The sequence below is a fragment of the Bos indicus genome, chromosome 9, assembly GCF_029378745.1.
Source record: "Bos indicus isolate NIAB-ARS_2022 breed Sahiwal x Tharparkar chromosome 9, NIAB-ARS_B.indTharparkar_mat_pri_1.0, whole genome shotgun sequence".
NCBI classification, from domain to species: Eukaryota; Metazoa; Chordata; class Mammalia; order Artiodactyla; family Bovidae; genus Bos; species Bos indicus.
The window spans coordinates 88,833,855-88,858,450 of NC_091768.1; the positions used below are offsets into that span (position 1 = coordinate 88,833,855).

The 24,596-nt window shown below is 45.4% G+C and overlaps 1 protein-coding gene across 5 annotated transcripts in view; it reads left to right on the forward strand.

Annotated features, from left to right (window-relative positions):
• Positions 1 to 24,596, forward strand: part of AKAP12 (A-kinase anchoring protein 12) — a 112,827-nt gene that overhangs the window by 84,848 nt on the left and 3,383 nt on the right. The window contains exons 1-3 of one of the 5 annotated variants that reach the window (XM_070796376.1): positions 13,569 to 13,888; positions 15,126 to 15,212; positions 19,500 to 24,453. In XM_070796376.1, the coding sequence (XP_070652477.1) occupies positions 19,550 to 24,445 (4,896 nt within the window). In that variant the 5' untranslated portion in view covers positions 13,569 to 13,888; positions 15,126 to 15,212; positions 19,500 to 19,549 and the 3' untranslated portion in view covers positions 24,446 to 24,453. Of the gene's footprint in view, positions 1 to 956; positions 1,170 to 13,321; positions 13,442 to 13,568; positions 13,889 to 15,125; positions 15,213 to 19,499; positions 24,454 to 24,596 lie in introns of those variants that run through there. The other 4 variants (XM_019967597.2, XM_070796375.1, XM_070796377.1 and 1 more) reach the window with 4 other exon arrangements.

The window sequence follows — 24,596 nt, forward strand, 5'->3', positions numbered from 1 at the left end:
TACTAATGGGGTCAGACAGGCAAGGCATGAAGTGATAAAGAGGAAAAGGATGAAAAAAAAGGGAAACAAACCCCAGGGGACCTAAAACGGACCTGTGCTAACAGAAAATTAACATGGGAAATAATGTCAAAATCGTAAGAACCCTCCAACTTATCACTTATCCTGTGTCTTTATACAGAATAAATCTGAAATTGCATTGAAAAAAAGATTTTACAAATGTAGGGCTGCTTGACAATTTCTGAGTTTTAAATATCGGCTCTGACTGATTTTCATGCTGTGTGTCTGTTAGCTGACTTCTGCCATTAAAAAAAAAAAGTAATGTTCAAATATTTAGGTTTTTTTCTTTTTTTTTTAAGTTGCCTTGATTAAGTGTTGAAGACACATGTTCGCCTTGTAACAGCCCTTCTCAAAGAGTTCAGGAAACAAGACAACTGAGGGTTGCCAAGCCCAGATCAGTGCAGTGTGTGTGTGAAGCAGATGGTGAAAATATAAAATACTATAGGTACTAAAAAAGGGAACAGCATTTTTGCACCTCATCAGCCTCTAAACAAACATAAGGATACAGAACACAGTGTGTGTGTTTTTTTTAATGGCGGTAGAATTTAATGTCTTTTTAAAAGTAATATTAAAAAGCTGAGCCACAAAAGTAAATCGGTGCCAGGAATGAAGTAACGGTTTAGATAAAATGCTGCTGACTCTGGTGTTATTCATCCCAGCAACTCTGAAACCCTCCCCGGGTCTCCGCAGAGCCTTACTGACCACGAGCAGAGGCCAGCTACGGGGAGGGTTCCTCTCCTTTAAAGCGAAACACATGACTCGTGAGCGCCGTGCCAAGTCCCCGGAGCGCAGGGAGGGCGGGCCGGCTCCCAGCCCCCGGGCCCGCCGGCCCGGATGGGTGGGTGGATGGAGGGGTGGGTGGGTCCTCGTATTATTAGCCGGGGGAAGGCAGCCTGAGTCCGCTTCTGGCTGCAGCTCCGACGGCGCCTCTGGTTTTCCCTGATCTTCCGAGGGTGGCCTGGCGCTCAGCTCTTTGCTGATCCCAGCGTAGGCTGCGGTGGGGGGCCGCTGGCAAGACGGCTCCGGCCACCCGCCCTAGGAGGTCGAGGCTCGCAGCTCTCTCTGCTCGAAGGTGCGCTGTGGGATGATGCTGGGCGTCCTCACGATCACAGGTAAGGCGGAGGCTGGGTCTGCTGTATATTCTGCCCCCGTGGCAGGTGGAGGAACCTGCCCTTGGCCTGGGGTGGGGATGAGGGGTGGTGCAGGGCAACTGGCTCGACGCACCCTGATGGACCCCTGCTTCTCTCGCTGTGCTGACTTTTTGATCCGAAGAGCATTCTCTCTCTGGTTCAGCAGGGCCACGCAAACTCAGGGCTTGCTTCTTGCCCGTGCAGGAATCTTCCTAATGCCCAGGGGAGACCTGTAATGTTTTGTGTGTGTGTGTATGGGATTGCACCTCTCGCCTTGGTGGAGGGAAAGGACAGCCCCACCCGCACTGAAGATGCATGTTGGAGTGGGGTGAATTTGAACATAGATTGTGACAGCCTAACTGCCCGCTATAGTCATGAAAAAAAAAAAAAAATTCTTGTTGAGAAATTGGCAATATTTGGCATTTTGACCTGCTTATTAGAACTTTCAATGAAGGATCATTTAGGGGACTACAATGTTAGCTGTGGTTTATGTGGTGGTTTCAATAAAGCCATAGTTACTATAAAATTAGTGACTAACATAAGCTTGCTTTCTAGAAATCTGGCTGTGAATGTGAATGATAATATATCATAGCCATCTCTAGCAAATAAGTTACAGATATCAAACTTTTGGAATGTACTCAGGACTCTTCTAACTTGTCATTTGATCTTTTCATGCAATTTATACTGTAGCTTCAGTCCTTAGGAATTTACTTGTTTCCTCCCCCTTTCTGCCTTTTCTCCCCTCATCAAAAATTAAACTCCATCTGCTAATTTAGGTTTATAATATCAGCTCCTCTCTAAACATTTGAGATCATTGCTCTCCAAATAAATGTTTTCTTAAAAGCGCAGTGTAGCATTTCTAAGACTTAAAATTTTTCTCAATGTAATTGCCTCTGCAAAGCCTTCTTCCTCCTCTGGAATTTGAAATGAATGTGAAAGTTTAGTGAAACAAAAAATACCTTTCACTTCCTATAGATTAACTTGTTTACTTTGAGATTTCCTTAACATTCCTTCCCCAAGTTAACTCAGCTAGCCTTTTTACACTTTAACTTGTGTGAAAATTTACCTGATGCCTAAAAAACCTTTTTTAAATTATTAGACTATACAACATTTGAAAATAAAAAAATACAAAATTCATTTTTTTCCAGATCATTAAGTTTTCTGTGAATGAGATATAAAAATGCTCAACCCTGGGTAGGCTGCCTGGGAGTGTGGTTTGTGGGGTGTCACCGCTGGAGGTGGGGTTTCTATGATGATGACTTTTTCTGAGTGCCTTTTGTGTTTAGTACCATCTTTATCATTCACTATTTGATGAGTTTATCACATGCTAAGTTTCTTATGGGGAAGAAATGTCCTTTTTAGCAAAAATTGAGTTCACCAACTTGGTATGCTTGTGAAGTGAAAGTCATTCAGTCTTGTCCGACTCTTTGTGACCCATGGACTGTTGCTCACCAGGCTTCTCTGTCCATGGAATTCTCCAGGCAGGAATACTGGAGTGGGTGATACTTGAGGCGACTTTAAAAAATTGGTTCAGATAATCCTAATGGAATGCTCCTAATGGAATGCTAAATGTTGGAAGGACTGTCTCATTTTTAGAGTAACTTTAGGTAGCTGGGTTGATTGCTTCCTGAGTTACTTTTATTACAATGTTGATATGAAGGATGTGACAAATTATGGTACTTTTTCCTGGTTAAAACCAAGTATGCAGAAAATATTAAACTCCAAAGCTTTAATCAAAACAAATAAACCATTTTATAGTAGAAGTGAAAATTAAAAAGGAATTTTAGCTGTCTTCTTAAAAATAATTTTATTTACTTATTTATTTATTTTTGGCAGTGCTGGGTCTTCCTTGCTGTGATGGCTTGGATTTTCTCTAGTTGGGGCGAGTAGGGGCTACTCTTGGGTTGCGGTGTGCGGGCTTTTCAGTTCAGTAGCATCTCTTTTTGTGTGGGTCCCGGGCTCTAGAGCACAGGCTCAATAGTTGTGGCACACAGGCTTAGTTGCTCCTTGGCTTGTGGGATCTTCCCGGATCAGGGACGGAACCCATGTCACCTGCCTTGGCAGGCAGATTCTTTATCACCAAGCCACCAGGGAAGTCCCGCCCCCTTATTTTTTTCCCCTCTGCAAGTTATTTTACCGAGGAAGATTTGCAATCAATATTCTTTAAATAGCTGGTCAGAATCTTGAAAAGCAATGTAGACTTTTAAAATTAGCATTCAGGATTGATTGACTAGCAAAAGGTTTCTTGTCACTTAGGCACTGCTCATTTAAATAATGTAGGAGAAAGTTACTCTTGGCTTCTTTAGTGAGAAGGCCTTAACATAAGAATGTATTTCAGTTTCACAATTAATAGTAATTGGGCAGGGTTGATGACATTTTTAATAGGAATTGGACAGGTTTGATGACATTTTTGTAGAACTGCTTAGGAATGAGTTTTCATTTTGTAAAGGAGGGGAAAGCTGTCACCTAATACTGACCATTATTGTCCCCTCCCCAGACCTTGTGCACCTCCCTCCTGAAATGAATACAACAAACTTTGAAGCAGGAGATGATTGATTATTCACATCACATGCTCTTGCCTTTCCTGAAGTCTTTCCCTCACATTGTGTTAGCAGTGGCCTTGGTTTAAAAAAGTAGAAAATAGAGGCCTCCCTGGGGGTCAAGTGGTTACCACTCCGCGCTCCCAAAGCAAGGGGCATGGGTTCCAGCCCTGGTCAGGGAACTAAGATCCCACTTGCCATGTGGCATGACCAAGAAAATGAAGTAATTAGCCTCCAATTAAAATAAATAAGTTTATATTAAAAAATACTAGAAAATAAGTAATTGAATGTGACGATGATGAGAGAGGTATCATCTTTCCACCCATATATCAGTGATATGGTAGCAAAAAAAAAAAGACTGTTTTGAATTAGGAAAATATCTTTCCTGTTTTCCCTAACTTACACACATTATTGAGACTAAATGAAGAATATGAGGAATTAAGGCAACAGTATTCTTGATCTCTAAAGTAGAGTGGGAAGACTCCTCCCGTATCACGCCAGTTCTCGATTATTGATAATACATATCTTTATGCAAATCATTTTATAGGATTAAAAAAATACCCGCCCCCCCCCCCCCCCCCCACACACACACACACACATGGCTGCTTCTCTCTGCCAAGGGACTTGTGAGACATGAAATTAATTACCTCACAACTCTGGCTCAGTAACTGCCTTGTACTGAGTACCCACTCTAGTGGCTTATCATTGTTTCCCACAATAATCCTGCAAAAGGTGATTACCTATAATCCCCTTTTTATTATGAAACCTCATTTTCTCTTGGTGTTCCCAGCTACTAAGAAGCACAGCTGTGGAGTCATTTATAAAGGACCTCTTCCTCTCGTAAAGGATGATACTGGTTTTGTGATGCACACAATTTCACACGCCAGCTCAGATGTAAAAGGGACCAGGGAATGTCAGTATCCAAGTCTGTATGCTCCTATACTGGCCTTTGCTTCTCTGAGTTTTAAACCCAGTTACACATCTCCTGGAGGCTTTTTTGGTTGATGAGCATTAGAACAAGGGGAGTTGGTTTGGTGTGTAAGATATAAGGGATGGATTTAGAATGTGGAGAATTCCTGGAGAAATTCCAGGACAATGCTGCAAATCGTGGGGGAAAGCTAACCAGTTCCAGATGTCACAGCAAGCAGTCCTGAAGTGCTCAGGGACTGCACAGAGCTGGTTGTACTAAACAAAACAAAAAAAAATTGATGTTATAACTGTATTCGAGATGCACTTTTCCTCTGATAAACAGTTAAGTTTGGATAAAAACATTAACATTTTGTAATCTATAATATGACACATTCCTTAAAAGTTTTTTTTTCTTCTAAACCTCTGAAGTAAAAGAAAATAAGTCATATTTTCATCACTTAATCACTGAGTATTTGGAAGAGTAAGAAAAGAAAGTCGATCCTGCAGATTTTGGACTCAAAACTGGTTCTTGCATTTTCTGGAGACTGGGGTGGGAAGTGTCTGTGTGGGGATTAGGGCAGGGGACTGGATCTTTAAACCTTTGGGATCAGGGACCCTTTGAATCTTGAGAGGTGGGGGATTATATTTTTACAAGAAAAATGTATATAGACCTCTTGTGAGTGATTTTACAAATTGGGATTGACTGGGTATTTATCAGCAGATAAACAGAGTTTGGTAGAAGATGACACCAAAATAGGAAAAGCTTTGACAATTCTCTGCCAAAGTTGAATTTCTATCCAGGAAATACTTTCAAATTTGGGTTTCTTTTGACATTACTGAAGATACAACTATTCATATATTTTGAAGTTTATTTCACTTTACTAATGTTCAGTCGCCTTTTCTTTTAAGCCTTGGAAGGGTTTATTAAACTGTTCAAACTATTAAGCAACTCAGATTATTATTGTCACAGATTTGAGGTATTGTCCTATAAAGTAGTAACTGAGGCTAGCTTACACTTTTAAAAATTAAAATGCAGCGGCAGAAGGGTGCACGACCAGCTGCCACTTTTCTTCTCTGTTTCACTTTCCACACTGTTTTCTTTAAGGGGATCTTTCATGCATCTCAGAAAAACCTAGCAACAAACAAAAAGCTTACTCGAGTCTTTGTTTTGACAAGACAGCTTCAGAAAGTGTACCATCACTTCACCTGGGACCTCCCTTTATCCTTCCTGCATCTATAAAGCTATACATTCACCCTAAGGAAGCTTCTTCTAGGTCATATGCAGAGGTGTCTCAGACAGGAAAGAATCTGCCTGCAATGCAGAGTATGCAGGTTCGATCCCTGGGTTGGGAAGATCCCCAGAAGGAAATGACAACCCACTTGCGTATTCTTGCCTGGAGAATCCCATGGACAGAGGAGCCTAGTGAGCTACAGTCTATGGGGTCACAAAGAGTCAGACATGATTGAGCGACTAACACTTTCAAGTGAGTTAAAGCACTTTCTACATCATTTTTTAAATCATCTTTTTCTTTTCCAAGTAACGTTTCCAGCATATTGACACTGTCTCACGAAGACATATGACTAGAATCTTCTCCCAGGAAAGAAGAATAGCAATATTTTATTTTTATGCCAATGTTTACTTAAGAAGCAAGACTTGTATGATGTTGCTTCCCCAAGTGGCTTTAGTGGAAAAACATGTTGACACACACCATGTAACTGGTAAGACTGTGTTTAGCGTGCTGCTGGTCAGTGTGGATCAGGAAGGACTGTAATCTTTCCTCACCCTTTGAAGTGACTGGGCTGGGACCACTGACGAGCAGGACTGCATGAAGATGAAAGTATCTCCCAGTCCTGCCTCCCAGAGCCCTTCCCCATTGACACTCGGACCAACTCCTTTCCCCAACCTTTTGACCATCTTTGATGCCCGATGACAATGTGGAGTTTCTAGGCGAACCATAGCATCACCGAATATGTGAGCACCTTGTTTGGGTTTTATGGAGATTCAGGAGACTTTCAGTATTAATAGCAGCATTCTGCAAAATGGCTGGATAATTCAGTGTTCCACAGAAGGGACGGTTATGCATTGTATCAGAAAGGCTCAGCCTAAAACCAGTTATCCTGTGGAAGGACTTTTTGGGTGCCAAGAAAGTACATTTCCAAATCAGTGGTGCTTAGATAATCAAGCTTTTTTGATTTTCCTCTTCCTATCCCATTGGACAAATCTAAAGGCAGACCGTAATTCCATAGGGAGCTGATGTCAAATTAGAGCAGGGGAGGACTTCCCTGGTGGCCTAGGGGTTAAGGATCTGCCTGCCAATGCAGGGGAAACGGCTTCGATCCCTGATCCAGAAAGATCCCATGTGCTATGGAGCGACTAAGCCCCAGTGCCACAACTACTGAAGCCCGAGCACCTAGAGCTGGGGCTCTGCAACCAGAGAAAGCCAGTGCCCAGTAAGGAAGACCCAGTGCAACCAAAAAATAAATTCGAAAAAATTCGAGCAGAGCAGATTTTGGAGTCATTTAACAGTGAATATATTAATGGGGGGGGGGTGGGGAAGGACTTGTGTTAATGAAATGCTCATTAGTGTGGTCGAGAGTAGATTCTGCCATGCTCTGTCCAAATAGGTGGACACTGGGTCTTTCCTGGAAGCTGCCACCGCTCCCGCCCCCATCACAATCTGCCTCCTGTCATTTGGCAGCTTCCCTGACTCCCAAGAGCAAAGCTGCTGGCTTGGTCCCTTCTCTCTGCCACCCCACATTTTTGGGCTATTCTTTTACGTGTGTAACAGCCACCTGGTTTGCTGACCAAGCTAAGATCTTGGAACTCACTCAGAACCTGCATGCAGACTAGAGGTGTTTCTCATAGAAACACCTTTGAGGAGCTATCTGCTAACCACGAACTGGAAGGTGGGAGTGATGTTTGACAGTCTCCCAACCTCCACCTTTAGCCTGAACCTGGGAAATGTGAGGTGATGCTGCTGGATACTGTGTAGATTTGGGGGCTGGGAAAGCAGGGAGGGTGAGGAAGGAAGGTCCACACAGGAAGAAAGGCTTGGTCACATATGATCCTTCACTTGGTCCAAAATGGGGTAGAAAGATCTAGATCTTTTCATGGTGCAAATAAAAAGAACAGGTAGGGAACTAATTCAGAATGCCCCTCGAAGTCCTTGTGTTGGGCGTCAAAGAGATAAAAACAGGTGCGATGTGGCATTCGACTTCACAGAACTTTAAAGAGCAGCTGAACTTGATGTATTGATGGTTTCCATAGCATCTTGTGGTCCTGAAGGTCTAGGAGTGTCTCAAGGCTTCCGGTTCTGGAGAGCTGAAGACTGCTCACACTACCCTCTTCTGTTCAAAAGCTCCTTCCTGGGTTTGGACAATGACTTTATACCCATGAGTACAATAAGGAAAAATGGAACCAACAGAAATTGTCTAAAAACAAGGAGACATAAAAATGCAACCATTTGAAGACTATTAAATAATTGGTCCAGAAGAAGATACAGATATTAATAGCGATTATCACTGGACATTCCCTCGTGGCTCAGATAATGAGCCACCATCCCCTGGTGGCAAAGAATCTGCCTGCAATGCAGGAGACCCGGATTCGATCCCTGGTCAGGAAGATCCCCTGGAGAAGGGAATGGCAACCCACTCCAGTATTCTCACCTGGATAATTCCATGGACTCGGGAGCCTGGCGGGTTTCAGTCTGTGGGGTTGCGAAGAGTCAGACACGACTGAGCAACTAACACTTTCAACAGTTACTGCTGGACATTGTCTTATGGATGTTACTCCCAATTTTCTGTATTTTTAAATCTTCAGCAATTTATATAGATGATTGTTGGAATTGGTAAAAGTAATTAAAACTTCTGAGGAAAACAAAGCAAAAAAAAAAGCCATTCTAATGGCTTTTGTTTTATTTTTATTAGAGACAGCCAACTGATGTGTTACCCTCCTAACTAGCCTTTTCAGGGAGTAGTTCAGGGCACCCATGTTATAGGTGAGGACGCTGAGGACAGACACTTCAAGAATTGTGCCCAAGGACCCAGTGCTAGGAAGTGGTGCAGCTAAAATGGAAACACCAGTCTGCTCCAGAACTTCTGGCCTTTGATCTCCTTCCTTTCTACCTGAATTCTGTCTCTTCTTTGAGAGGTGGGAGAAGAATTTGGCGGTTACTTAATCATTGATAAAAATCTGTATTACGGTATATCGCGTGAGGCAAAGAGCCGGGAGTGTGAACCATTACCCTCTCCATTTTTGTTTTATTTTTATTAGTCATCTGCACTTGTTTATTCTTCTGAGTGTTTAAAACAACTTAGAGAAAGTAACAAAATTAAAAATAGTTCAGGGCACGTCATGTACCTTTTACCTAAATTCACCTCTTAACATTTTGTCTCATTTGCTTCATTATTTACTCTTTTCGTCTATGTTGGAAAACAAAATAAAGAAAAAATTGCATACAGCGGCTTCCCTGGCTCAGTGGTAAAGAATCCACCTGCCAACGCAGGGAACACGAGTTCGATCCCTGATCTGAGAGAATCTCACATGCCTTGGAGCGACTCAGGCTGCAAGCCATAACTATTGAGCCTGTGCTCTGGAGCCTGGGAGCCACAACTCCTGAAGTTTGCACAGCCTAGAGCCTGGGCTTCGAGACAAGAGAAACCACCACAAAGAAAAGCCCTCACAGCAACTAGAGAGAGGTTTTCGCAGCAATGAAGACCCAGCAAACCAAAAATAAAAACAAAACCAAACAGCATACAAGGACTTCCCTGGTATTCCAGTGTTTAACACCCTGAGCTCCCAACACAGGTGGCCCAGGTTCGGTCCCTGGTCAGGGAACTAGATCCCATACGCCACAACTAAGGATCCCACATGCTGCAACCAAGACCCAGAGCAGCCAGATAAATATTTTTCTTAAAGCAGCATCCAGGTTCCTGTTAAGTCTTACGTAGGTATGAGGTGTGAAGCTTTCTGAACCATTTGAGAGTAAGTTACACACAGCACAGTTCTTCACTTCCAAATGCTTCAGTGCGTATTCCCTAAGAATAGAGAGATTTCCTGTAGTAACCCTAATACCATTGTCAATGTCAGATATTTGCATTGTCACAAGACTCACATAGTCTGCCAATCTTGTCAGTTATGTAATAATGTCCCCTTTAGCATTACAAGACCCAGCCTCAGGTATGATGTCAGCATCTCTTTGGCCTCTTTTAATCTGGAACATGTGTGTAGCCTTTGTCTTTTAGATATTGACATGTTCAAAGCATGTAGTTCTCCCGTTTCTACCACCCGCATTTTGTGTGTGTTTTCTGTTAATTGAATTTAGGTTGTGCATCCTTCGCCACACGTGACATTGTGTCTTCCTCAGGGTATTGTAGACAGTGTCCATCTGCCCCTCGTAGGTTGATGTTAAGTTGTCTGATTTCTCCATCCTTTCAACTATTAGGCATGTAAATATCCTAACTCCCCCTCCCCCCCATTTAGCTCCCACTGATTCTTCCTTTATCCAGTCTTTACCTTGACAAAGTGACAAAATGATGGTCAGGTGATCTTTAATTTTTTTTTTTTTTTAATTGAAGTAGAGTTGATGTACAAGATGACATAAGTTACAGGCATGCTCAGGTGATCTTTTGAACCATTATCTGGGTCAGAAGAGTCAGTAGGATATATGTGTTCTTTCTTATTTTAAACTATGACAGTAACCATGAAAAAAACTGCTTATTATTCTGAAATAGAATTTGAACTGCTGTCCACATCAGACATACAGCAGTAGTTTCTTTAGATGTTCAGTTCAGTTCAGTCACTCAGTCAGGTCCAACTCTTCACAACCCCATGAATCACAGCACGCCAGGCCTCCCTGTCTATCACCAACTCCTGGAGTTCACTGAAACTCAAGTCCATTGAGTCGGTGATGCCGTCCAGCCACCTCATCCTCTGTCGTCCCCTTCTCCTCCTGCCCCCAATCCCTCCCAGCATCAGAGTCTTTTCCAATGAGTCAACTCTTCTCATGAGGTAGCCAGAGTATTGGAGTTTCAGCTTTAGCATCAGTCCTTCCAATGAACACCCAAGACTGATCTCCTTTAGAATGGACTGGTTGGATCTCCTTGCAGTCCAAGGGACTCTCAAGAGTCTTCTCCAACACCACAGTTCAAAAGCATCAATTCTTCAGCGCTCAGCTTTCTTCATAGTCCAACTCTCACATCCATTCATGACCACAGGAAAAACCATAGCCTTGACTAGACAGACCTTTGTTGGCATGTCTAAATACTTTTTCTTATCATAAGTGGCATCTATGAATTATAACACTTATAATGACATATGGAGAATAAGAATTTTAATGCTTTGAAAGTTCATGGGGTTTATTTTTCTTTTAGAAAGACTAAATAAATAAACAAAAAACAAACTCTGGGGACTTCCCTAGTGGTCCAGCGGCTAAGACTCCATGTTCCCAATGCAGGGGACCCAGGTTTAATCCTTGGTCAAGGAACTTGATCCCACATGCTGAAACTGAGTTTTCAGGCCAAAACTAAAAAGAAAAAAAAAAAAAAAAAATTAAAGACAAACTTCATTATTTTGTAAAAAATAATTAAATAATATTTTATATTATTGTTGTAATATATACAATACATATTTTTTACAATAATATTGTAAAAAATAATAATAATTTCTTAGAGCAGTCTTAGGTTCACAGCAGTGATGAGTGGAAAGTACAGAGGGTATCTGTACACTCCTTATCCCCCACCCAAGCATAGTCCCTCCCATTATCAACATCCCTCACCAGAGTGGGGCATTTGTTCCCATCCTCGGCCTGCTTGGCATCATCATAACCCAGAGTCCTTTGTTTACATTAGGTTCTCTCTTGGTGTGTACATTCTGTGGGTTTGAACAAATATATGATGAAGTGTATCTACCACTGGAGTATCATGCAGAATAGTTTCACTGTCCTAAGAAAGTCCTCTGTGCTCTGCCTGTTCATCCCACCCTCCTCCCCACCTCTGGCAGCACTGATCTTTTTCTTGTCTCCACAAACGGGCCTTTCCCAGAATGTCACACAGTTGGAATTGTGCAGTGTGTAGCCTTTTCAGATTGGCTTCTTTCACCTAGTTATATGCACTTATTAAGGTTCCTCCATGTCTTCATTTGCTAGCTCATTTGCTATTCAGCTCGTTAGTGCTGAATAATATTTTATTGCCTGGATATACTAGCTTATTTATCCATTTACTTAATGAAGAACATCCTGGTTGCTTCCAGGTTTTTGCAGTTAGGAATAAAGCTGCTAGAAATGCCCACCGGCAGGTTCTTGTATGAACATGGTTGCAACTCATACCAAATGTGGATATGAATAAATACCAAGGATAGTTGGGTAAATACCAAGAAGCAGGATTTCTGGATCAAATGGTAAGAGCATGTTTAATTTTGCAAGACACTGCCCCGCTGTCTTCCAAACTGGCTGTACCGTTTTGCATTTCCCACACCCTTTCTGAAGTCAGTTTATTCCCCTGTAAACCAGTTGGTCTTTTCCAGTGAGTCGGCTCTTCATATCAGGTGGCCAAAGCACGGAAAAGACTGAGGGCAGGAGGAGAAGGGGGCAGCAGAGGATGAGATGGTTAGATAGCATCACCACCTCAGTGGACATGAATTTGAACAAACTCCAGGAGACAGTGAAGGACAAGGAAGCCTGGCATGCTGCAGTCCATGGTGTCACTGAGTGGAACACAATTTAGCCACTGAACAAACAAAACCAGTTGGAGGGATCAGGTGACCTCTACCTTTCAGCTCTAAGGCTTTATGATTGGAAATGATAGCTTGGCAATAGGAACCTGCGCGAGGTCCTCACTTTTGATTTTAATACTCAGCAAATTAAAGCACTTACCACCAAAGCAGAGATATTACTCTGCCAACAAAGGCCCATCTTGTCAAGGCTATGGTTTTTCCAGTAGTCATGTATGGATGTGAGAGGTGGACTGTGAAGAAAGCTGAGCGCCGAAGAATTGATGCTTTTGAACTGTGGTGTTGGAGAAGACTCTTGAGAGTCCCTTGGACTGCAAGGAGATCCAACCAGTCTATCCTAAAGGAGATCAGTCCTGGGTGTTCATTGGAAGGACTGATGCTGCAGCTAAACTCCAATCCTTTGGCCACCTGGTTCGAAGAGCTGACTCATTTTTAAAGACTCTGATGCTGGGAAAGATTGAGGGCAGGAAGAGAAGGGGACAATAGAGGAAGAGATGGTTAGATGGCATCACTGACTCAATGGACATGAGTTTGGGTAAATTCTGGGAGTTGGTGATGCACAGGGAGGCCTGGCGTTCTGTGGTCCATGGGGTCGTGAAGAGTCGGACACGACTGAGCGACTGAACTGAACCACCAAACCAACCCATGCAGGGATGCCTGTCACACCCCAGGCCTCTGTTAGGCAGTGTGGGTTTTGTATCAACTACCGGAAGGCATATAGTATGGATAAGAGAGAGGGGTGGTTCAGGAATGCAGCGGCAGTGAGGTTTGGGCGCCTCTGGCTGGGGAGATCTGGCGGGTTTTCGGTGTGTGTTCTTGAGTTTGTTTTGAGTGTGTTTAGATTGGAGGAGGGATCCCCGGTGTGGGTGATAGGCTGGCGAGGAGGCTGCGCCCTCTGTGACGCGCGAGGTGGCCCCCAGGGGGCGCCCTCGTCAGCGGCGGGGCCTGGGGTCGGCCGCCAGTCTCCATCCAGCGATGGGGCAGCCGGGGGCAGACGGCTGGGCCTCCGGGGCCTCTGTCGGCCTGCCCCTGCCTGCCAGCGGCGCGCGCCATGCCCTGGTGGAACAGCCTCTGCTGTGAGTAGCGCGCGCCCCGCGCCCCCAGTGGCGGTTCGCCCGGCGTCCAGCGGGCGGGATCACGTGGAGCGCCCTGCGACGGGACGGTTAGAGGGGTGTGTGGGTTTCCAGCCTTCCTCTTTGCTTCGATCAAACCGCTGACCCGGGAGTGTGCAGTGGTGGTTGTGGAGGGAGTGGTGTTAGGAAGGGACACCGCAGGATGCCTGCATGCCCAGGGCTACAGAACCATCTTCTCGGCTCCATTGGGTTTGCCGAGGCCCCCGAGGGGCAAGGCTTCCCCCTGGGGCCGGTGGAACAGGCGCCCAAACCCTCCGCTCCCACAGCCAGCGTCTAAATTGGAGAGTGAAAAATAACCCCAGCGTGAGGGAGGCCCCAGGCTGCAGGTTGCTTCTTGCCAGAAAGGGGCACCTCCCGGAAGACAAGGACAGAGAAGAAATGGTGGTGAAGGTTGGGATAAAGACTGTGCGGCGTGGGGTCCCCTGGGAAGGTCCTTGTCTGGGAGGTGGGCGGGAGGCGAAGTAGAAAAGGATATAGGCCTCCCCTCCAAAAAAAATCACAAGTTGCCCCCACTGGAGAGCCCAGAGGCAGCTGAGCGAACCTGGGGGTGCTGAACAGGATGGAAGGGGCCTTGCTTGCCGCTTGGGCTGCTGCACGTGGAGTGATGGCCAAGAAATACCAAACGAGCTTGTGAAAATGGATCTAGGTTTCACTCCCAGTTGAGTGGGCAGCCACGTGGTCACACGTGGTTTGAGTCTGGTTCCAGACCTCTGAATTGCAAGCCTGAGATCAAAGTTGGCTTATTTTTTACTGGAATATAGTTGATTTACAATGTTGTGTTGGTTTCAGGTGTACAGCAAAGCAAATCATTTACACATATATGTATCCAATAAAAATTTTTTTCAAGTTGGCTAATGTGTTAGAACATAATTGAAGCCTTGGCTGGCAGGCTAGGTAGTTTAGATTATCCTGTAGGTCCTGGAATCCTTAGGAAATTTTGAAACCTTACCTTCTTGATGTGATCAGAGCAGGGTAGTTTAGGGAATGGGGCCTCTCTGTAAGGACTGTACAGGTCCAGCTGGGGCGGAAGGCAAGTGGAGTTGGGTTTGTCCAGCCTTGTGCAGAAAGCACAGAGGTACCATCTGGGTCCGCAGGGGCCCTGCCCAATCTGGAAGATTGTTCTGACAATAGTAGTTCCTAGGATCACTTAGGTCAAAAGAGACTGCAGACCAGGTAGGATTTTTAAAAATTTCCTGTGATCCTAAAGACTCTTCTACTTTACTGGGTTTCAGCCATATATCACTCTTAACAAGAACGTGTGAATATTGCTAGGCTATAACAGAACCTTCAATAGCGATTTTGTTCTGCCAGTTGGCTGCTGTTCTTCTTTGCCTCCCCAAGTTTTGACTGTAAACATTCCAGTCATCCCAGAGTTTTATAAGAAGTGTTTCGGATTGAAATGCAGATTAGAAGCATGGAGTGGGGAAGTAGGGCAGAAATGATGCGTATAACACCTGCTGCCTCCCACTTTGTTAGCAGAGTGTCTCTGCCTTTTTTAATGGTTTCTGGAGAGGTTAGTTAATAAGTATTTTTACCTCTTGCTGGCAGGAAAGTTGTATGTGCATGCGTTGCTAGTAAAATTATAGTAGAATAGAGTTGATTACTGGGATTTGATTTTTTCCTCCAGTATATTTCCAGTGATACCATCCACCTTTTAAAAAAAGAAGGTCACATCTCTTGTGTTGCATTCAAAGCGTTTGCAGAAAGTTCTCTTGTGAGTATGCTTTTATAATTGGGAAAATTTGTATAGTAGTTCATGGAAATCTACTTAACTTCAAGAATTTTTAGACTTAAGAGCTGGTTTATAATAGGAACAAATGAAAACTTAGAGCATTTTCTTCTTATTTCAGAAAATTATACATACTTTTAAAAAAATAATGGGGAGAGAGTGTTCCTAGAAGATTCTGACTTAAAAGAATGTCAGAGTTGGGTACACGGGACAGTCTGTCACATATGTCTGGATTTTTCTCTCTCTTGGGATATTTGCCTCAATATTTAATGTGGGCTGTAATTTTTCCTTTATTTATAAAATCTAAAGTTGGTCACCAATGTGTATTTCCAAGTGATTTTTTATCACCCAGGGAGCTTCCCCCCCCCCCCAATTTATTTATGAAAAAATTTTAAGGTATTATAATTAACATTTACCATCTTGCCTAATCATACCTCCATCCCTCCATCCATTCATGAATCCATCCTTTTTTAAAAAAATAATTTATTTATTTATTGGGTCTTCTTTGATGCGTGGGCTTTTCTCTAGTTGCAGCAAGTGGGGGCTATTCTCTAGTTGTGGTGCATGGGCTTCTTATTGTGGTGGCTTCTTTTGTTATGGAGCATGGGCTCCAGGGCACGCAGGCTTCAGTAGTTGAGGTTCCAGGGCTCCACAGTTGCAGTTCCCAGGCTCTAGAGCACACTCAATAGTTGAGGCACATGGGCTTGATTGCTCCATGGCCTGTGGGCTGTTCCCAAACCAGGGATCAAACCTGTGTCTCCTGCACTGGCAGGCAGATTCTTTACCCCTGAGCCCCAGGGAAACCCGCAGCTTACTTCTTTTTTATGCATTTCAAAGTAAGTTGCAGGTATCAGTATGCTTCACTCCTGAACACTTCAAGTATGCATGTCATTAACAAGAGTTTAGGATTTGTTTCTTAAAGTGATTCTTTTTCTTAAGAAAAAGAAAAGGAAAAACTACCCTTTAAGAAGAGCACTTGAAATTAATCAAATTCATTTGTCTTCCTAAAATGTCTATCTAAAATGTTCAGTTTGGGGAGTTCCCTGGTAGCCTAGAGGTTGGGATTCAGGCTTTCATTGCCTTGGCCTAGGTTCAGTACCTGGTTGGGGAACTGAGATCCTGCCTGCGTGGTGCAGCAAAAAAAAAAAAAAAAAATTAATAGTTAGATGTTCAGTTCGGTTTTATTTTATTTTTTTTAATGCTGCTTTAGATTCTGACTGATATCAATGAGAAAAAAGTGAGAATTGCCTGAGACTCAAAACTCTTACAGAGACAACCGCAGCACTCTCACAAGGCCCCACCCACCTCTGTCGCACATGGTTAGCTAGAGCACCTCCTCGGTATCTCTCCTTCCTCTCAGCAGAAGCAGCAGCCCAGATGATCAGGGCTGCAATCATTATCTGGGACTATCCAAAAAACCTGGTCATGTTAGAAAAGAAAAAGCAAGGGGAAAAAAGAAGGGTAAGGTGTGTGTGGGCATGTGTGCTTAGTCACAAAGTCGTGTCCTCCCACTCTTTGCAACCCCATGGACTGTAGCCCACCAGGCTTCTCTGTCCATGGAATTTTCCAGGCAAGAATACTGGAATGGGTTGCCACTTCCTTCTCCAGGGGATCTTCCCAACCCAGGGATCGAACCCAGGTCTCCCGCACTGCAGGCCAATTCTTTACCAGCTGAGTTACCCGGAAAGCCCCTAGGGTATAGCACATATGGCACAGTATAAAGCATGTTCAAACACGACTCTGGTCTTTACTTGGGTGGTTCTTAGGACAGTTTTTCACTGAACTTTCTAGGCTTCACTTTGAAAATCAAACCCAATAAATACTCTGATGGAAATTTGTAGACATAGGTTAGTAATATTTCACATAAAGAATAAAATTTTCATGGAAAAATAAGATGTTGTAAATTGGATGATGGATTTGGAGATGCAAATTGTTCCTGTATTTCCAAAGAATTTCTGTATTTCAAGTACTTATTGCTATGTTCCAAGCACTGGTATCTAAACTGGTTAAATATATTGTTACAACATTATTAGGACCTTTTTGTGTGTCAATTTTAATTGACGTTCAGTTCAGTTCAGTTGCTCAGCTGTGTCCGACTCTTTGCGACCCCATGGACCAAAGCACACCAGGCTTCCCTGTCCTTCACCATCTCCCAGAGCACAAACTCATATCCATTGAGTCAGTGATACCATCTAACCATCTCATCCTCTGTTGTCCCCTTCTCCTCCTGCCTTCAATCTTTCCCAGCATCAGGGTCTTTTCCAGTGAGTCAGTTCTTCACATCAGGTGGCCAAAGTATTGGAGCTTCAGCTTCAGCATGAGTCTTTCCAATGAATATTCAGGATGGATTTCCTTTAGGATGGACCGGTTGGATCTCCTTGCAGTCCAAGGGACTGTCAAGAGTCTTCTCCAACACCACAGTTAAAAGCATCAGTTCTTCAGTGCTCATCTTTCTTTATAGTCCACCTCTCACATCCATACATGACCACTGGAAAAACCATAGCTTTGACTAGATGGACCTTTGTTGGCAAAGTAATGTCTCTGCTTTTTAATATGTAGTCTAGGGTCATAGCTTTTCTTCCAAGGAGCAAGCATCTTTTAATTTCATGGCTGCAGTCACCATCTGCAGTGATTTTGGAGGCCCCCCCCCCAAAAAAATAAAGTAGTACTAAGTAGAAAAGCAAACAATAGCAATACTAAGTAGAAAATTTTAAAAATTAGGACAAGTAAAACTAAAGTATATTACATGCTCATCCTCCAGAAGTCATATGTGAACGGTGTGTGTGTGTGTGTGTGTGTGTGTGTGTGTGTGTGTGTGTGAGAGAGAGAGAGACAGAGTTTTTAAACCAAAGTGGGGTCGTAGTATATAGACTGTTTGGTAGCCTGTTTTTCTTTATCAGTAAGAATTTCTACCCTTTCATTTCAGTTCATTTCGGTAAAAATGCATCGCCTCGAATCTCAAATCATTCTCCCAAGAAGATCCAGGAGTGTCACTGAGCTGACTTGCTCTAGCTAACAAATATCCAACTGAAGTCCATGCCTGGCATCTCTGGTTGTTAGGTTTCTTAATTTTTTTAGATTTAGCACATCCCACCCTTTATTAAATCACATTGACTAGCTTCTTTAACACTCAACATTTTAGAATATAAACCTACAGAAAATATAGAATAAGCACCCCTATACACATGACCAAAGTCACCATTCACTGATGTTTTATCTCATGCTCTTTCTTCCTCTCTCTCCTCTTCTCCCGACCCCCTCATTCTCTATCCTTAGTCTATTTGAAAGTTATTTGTAGACATCCGTTTGTATTTATGTTTGATTTTTGTCTTTTGTGACATTGATATTTCAGTCCAGGCTAGTTATTTTATAGAATGTTCTTCATTGTGGGCTGTTGTCTGACTATTTTCACATGATTTTGTTCTGTTAAACATTTTTGTCAGGAGTACTATGTAGGTGACTTACTGGCCTTCTCAGTGCCTCATATCAGGAAGCATGACAACAGTTTTATCCTTTTATTGGGGATGTTAATTCTGATGGCTTGGTTATGGCAGTGCCTGGAAGATTTCTCCATTGTAAAGGAAGTTGTTCCTTTTGAAATGAAGTCACCTGTGTGTTGATACTCTAAAACTGTAGGTGTGCTGACAACCTTTCACCCAAAAGTTTTAGCATCTTTCGATCCTTGACTGAATGAGTTATTAGAATAGTGTTAGTAAATGTGATTTTTTTCCCTTAAGTCTGTTGACAAACAGCCAACTGGGCATACTCAAATAAGGCAAACGCTTAAGCTATAGCCAATCAAATAATTTCCTTGCTTTGGTTTCAAACTTCATCTGTAAAAATGTTCCCCCTAACTCTTGTCTTTTCTAAAAAACATTTTTTAGTGATTTGGTCGTGCCTGATCTTAGTTGCAGCATGCAAGGTCTTCTTTGGGTCATGCGTGATCTTTTGTTGCAGCTCAGGACCCTCAGTGATGCTGTGGCCTCTTACCTATAACAATTTTTTTTTTTTTTTGCTAGTTGAATTTGTTAACTTTCCCTCTAAAAGGAACAGAAAGAGCAGAGTAGTACCTTTGAACCTGAATTTTAAAAGATCATTTGAAAGCTGCCTAATCTGTTGAAATTTACAGATGCTGGTAAGACCATTACCTGATCTTGATCTTGGAATTGCTGGAATGTTATTCACTGGTCATGGTTTTTAAATATTTAATTTTTTTGAATTATAATCATGTCTATCTTTTTCTTCCCCACCACCCCCTCTTTCTGTTAATAGTTGGACAAAGAGAGTCTGAAGATGTGAGTGAAAGGGACTCAGACAAAGAGATGGCTGCTAACTCAGCGGTGGTTCAAGACATCACGAAGGAGGGAAAGGAGGAAATGCCTGAGATGATGGAACCAATCCCTGCCTCGGAAAGCAGCGTGGATGAGCTGATGCAACCCCCTGAGCCCCAGGCTAACGACGTGGGATTTAAGAAGGTGTTCAAGTTTGTTGGCTTCAAATTCACCGTGAAAAAGGATAAAACCGAGAAATCTGACAGCGTGCAGCTCCTCACCGTCAAGAAGGATGAAAGTGAAGGGGCAGGAGAGTCCGACGGGGCTGGTGACCACCCGGAGCCCAGCCGTGAGACGGGGGACGCAACACCCAAAGACGGTGAACTGAAACAGTCCACCGAGAAACCCGAAGAGGCGCCCCAACGTGAGCCGAGCTGCGCGGAAATCTCCCTTCAGACCGAGTCTGGTCAAGCAGCTGAGGAAGGCAAAGATGAAGGAGAAGAGAAACAAGAGAAAGAAACCGCCAGACCTGCAGACTCCCCGACTAGTCCCGTGGCCAGCGAAACCGCCTCGCCCTTCAGAAAATTCTTCACTCAAGGCTGGGCCGGCTGGCGCAAAAAGACCAGCTTCAGGAAGCCTCGGGAGGAGGAGCTGGAGGCTTCAGAGAAGAAAAAGGAACAGGAGCCAGAAAAAGCCGAAGAAAATGAGAAGATGGAAGAGCCCTGCGAGCAGCCACCTGCCCAGGAGGCTCCTGAGAGCACCCAGGATGCCAGGCTGTCGGCCGAGTATGAAAAAGTGGAGCTGCCCCCTGAAGACCAAGTGCAGGCACCTCCCGAAGAGAAACCAGCCCCGTTAGCAACCGAAGTGTTTGATGAAAAGGTCGAGATTGTCGCCGAAGTCCACGTTAGCACTGTAGAGAAGGACCAGGAAGAGCCGAAAGCCGAAGCGGAAGAAACAGTGGAGCTCTCGCCGCCCGAAAAGTCGACCGAGACGAGCGCCGACCTTCAGGAAGCCGAGTCGGCCGAGATGCTGAAGACAGAGGAAGATGCGGGTGCCCTGAGCGGGGACCACTCCCAGGCAACCGAGCTCAGCGGGGACGCGAAATCGCCGTCCACGCCCCCCGAGGGCACCGTGAGGGAGGCCGAAATGCTGTCCTCGCAGGAGAGAATTAAGGTGCAGGGAAGCCCTTTGAAGAAACTATTCACGAGCACCGGCTTGAAAAAGCTCTCTGGAAAGAAACAGAAAGGGAAACGAGGCGGCGACGAGGAGTCCGGGGAGCAGCCCTCAGCCTCCATGGATTCTCCCGACAGTCCAGACGAACTGAAGGGCGTTGAGAGCTCAGCCTCGTCTCCAGAAGAGCCCGAGGAGATCACCTGCCTGGAGAAAGGGGTGGCGGAGGCCCCGGGACAGGATGGGGAGGCGGAGGAAGGGACCACTTCCGACGGGGAGAAGAAGAGGGAAGGTGGTGTCACTCCCTGGGCATCTTTCAAAAAGATGGTGACGCCCAAGAAACGCGTGCGAAGGCTCTCTGAAAGCGATAAGGAGGACGAGGCAGACAAAGTCAAAAGCGCCACCCTGTCCTCCACAGAGAGCGCGGCCTCCGAAGTACAGGAAGAGGCCAAAGGGAACGGAGAGGAGCCGAAGCCCGAGGAGCCCAAGCGCAAGGTCGACACCTCCGTGTCCTGGGAAGCGCTGATTTGCGTGGGGTCATCCAAGAAGAGAGCCAGAAAAGCATCCTCTTCCGACGATGAAGCAGGGCCGAAACCTCTTGGAGGGGACAGCCAGAAAGCAGAGGAAGCTGGGAGGGACAAGGAGCCGGGCCCGGAGGCAGCCGCTGCCGGTTCCCAGGACCACGAGCAACCGCCGGGAAGCTCCTCACCCGAGCCGGCTGGCAGCCCATCCGAAGGGGAGGGCGTCTCCACCTGGGAAACCTTTAAAAGACTGGTCACCTCGAGAAAAAAATCGAAGTCAAAACTGGAAGAGAGAAGCGAAGACTCTGTAGCTGGGTCTGGCGCAGAACACGCAGCCTCAGAGGCTGAGCCTGGGAAAGAAGAGTCCTGGGTTTCCATCCGGAAGTTTATTCCTGGGCGAAGGAAGAAAAGGTCAGATGGGAAGCAGGAGCCAGCCGCTGTCGAAGAGGCGGGGCCAGCGGAGGCTAACGAGGACGATGCGGACATCCCAGCCGTGGTCCCTCTGTCTGAATACGACGCAGTGGAAAGAGAGAAAACCGAAGCCCAGCCAGCCCCCAAGAGCCAGGAGGGGCCCGAGCAGAAGCAGGTGGATGTCGACGTGTCGGAGGAGCTCAGTAAGAGCCTGGTTCACACCGTGTCGGTGGCTGTCGTGGATGGGACAAGGGCCATTACCAACATCGAAGAAAGGGCACCCTCCTGGATCTCAGCTTCGGTGACAGAACCGCTGGAACAAGCCGAAGGTGAAGCCACACCACCAAGCGAGGAGGTGCTTGAAAGAGAAGTCGTTGCGGAGGAAACCCCCATCGTTACCAAAGCGCTGCCAGAGAGCCAGGAGGTGGGTGATGACACGATGGCCAGCGAGGTGGAATTAACCTCAGAAGCTGTGACAGCCGCTGAAACCACAGAGGCCTCTGGTGCGGAAGAGACCACCGACATGGTTTCGGCTGTCTCTCAGTTAACCGACTCTCCAGACACCACCGAGGAACCGACACCAGTGCAAGAGGTGGAGGGAGGCGTGCCTGACGCGGAGGACCAGGCGAGAAGGACCCGAGAGGTGCTGCAGGCTGTTGCAGAAAAAGTTAGAGAAGAGTCACAGCTGCCAGATGACGCCATCCAGACAACCCAGAAAGGACAAGCAAAAATACTGGAGAAAGTGGAAGAGGCCGAGGAGGGATCTCAGGCCCTAGATCTGAAGGAAGTGATGGATGGAGTATCCAAAGTGCTTGTCCAAGATACTGAAACTGAGACTTTGACACAGGAGAAGGTGGTTGCAGAGGCCACCGCAGAAAGCTTGGGAGAAGTTCCTCCAGGCACAGACAGTGCAGAGGCCAGGGAGCTGGCGAGCACTTGTCTTATTGAAACCGGGACTGGGGTAGAAGCAGAGACTGCCCCAGAGCAGGCTGTTGCTCCTGACTCAACTGAAACCCTCACGGACAGTGAGACCAATGGAAGCACCCCAGTAGCAGATCTTGACGCTTCAAATCTAAGCCAGCCAGACACGATCATGGATGTCCATGAAGATGGTGAGGTTCCAGCCGGCACTCAGTCCCAGGTCCCCGAAGGCGAGGTGCCTCCTGCAGTGAAAGAGCTGCCTGCAGCATCTTCTGATTTTCAGTTGCAGGAGGAAAGGTCTTCAAAGATGGCAGAGGGTCTAGAACACACGGATGAAGAGGAGGGAACAGTGGAGACTGTAGCCATCCTTTCAAAGACTGAGATGATTCAAGAGACTGGCCAGTGCTTTGATGAGGAAGCCAAAGAAGAACCATCCATGGAAGGACTTGCCTTGTCTGCCGACACAGAAATAACTGAGAAAAAGATAACTGAAGTTGTCCTTGAGGAGGACGTTACTAAGAAAGTTGAATTTCAAGAGAATAATATAGAACTCCAGAGTCCTGCTAAGTCTCTTCCAACCCCAGCAGAGAGAGAGATGGTAGTTGAAGGGAAAAGGGAAACAGTGGAAGTGGAGGCAACTGAAGGGAATGAAGAGAAACTTGAGCACGAACCAGCTGTGGCCGTATGTGAAGAGCTCAGTAAGCAACTGGTTCAGACAGTGAATGTCACCATCATCGATGGGGAAAAGGAAGTCGTCAGTTTTGAAGGAAGTTCTCCCCTGCTGGCTTCCGAGGAAGAGGCATGCACGGGAATCTCAGTTCAAAGCTCTGAGGCAGCATTAGCTCTAATAGCTGCAGCCGTGGAGGAGAAGGTCTTAGGAGAAGCTATCAAGATTGTAGAAACAACCGAGGCTTTGAAATCTGCAGAAGCTCATCTAGTACTGGAAGAAGAGTCCTCAGAAAAAGACGAAGAGTTTCCTGCCCAGCCTGGGGAAGAAGATGTGGCATCCACAGGGACTGAGTCTCAAGCAGAATCAATACCGACGATAGTATCTATTACGCCTGGAAAAGGCATCGACGCTGACCTGGAAGGAGATGAAACCACATCACAGAAACAGGAGTTGGGTGGAGACGGTGAGCAGGTTGGTGGTCAGGAAGGCAGAGAGAGCAACACAGGAGAGGAAGACGGCAAGGCGGAAAGTGAGATTTCGAAACTTGAGAAGGAGAGCTGCAGACTTGTAGAGAGCGTGATTCAGACAGCCGTCGACCGTTTGGGGAGTACAGAAGAAACGGCCACCGATGTCCAGACCCAGGCTCAACTGGCAGAAGCCGACAGCCAGGAAGCTGGGCAGAAAATGGAGAAAGAAGAAAGCAAACCTCAGGCCTGCCTGGTGGATGAAACACAAGCCGTAGAAGCCAAAGAGGCCAAAGAAGCCAAAGAGGAGTCCCCACTAAGCACCGGCGAACATGCGCATCTCAGTGTTTCCAAAGATGCGAATGAAGCTTCAGAGAAGGTGGCAGCCACTAGCATAGAAGGTTCCAGGGTAGACGACCAGCGGCTTGAAGAGGTAGCTCTCCCATCCCAGAAAAAGAGAGAAATCCTTGAAACAGAGTCTGTGCTGCAAGATGACGGCAGTGCCGGGTTTGGAGAAAGAAAGAAGTCCCCATCTGAATCCCGAGAGGATGAAAAAGGTGATGCTGCCGGTGACCCTGGAAACCAAACCTCAATCCCAGAGGATGCTGAGGCCTCGGGAGGCTCAACCAAAGAGTCCCTAGATACAAATGGACCCAAACTGAAAGAGAAGGGAGACAGCCAGGAGGAAAAGGTGCAGAGCGAGTCGGAAAAAGAGATGAAAACACAAACACAGGAGGAGACACAGAACCAAGAGAGAGATCTGGCAAAACCCAAACCCACGGAATCCTAAAACATCACGTAAGTAACTTTTTTTTTTTTTTAAGTAATTTCCCCCTTCACCCCCTGCACCCCCCATTCAGATGGCAGATTTGTTATGAGTTCAGGTAATTAGGATTTTATGCCGAACCTACATCTGGGGAAATAACCATCAACCAGACTAC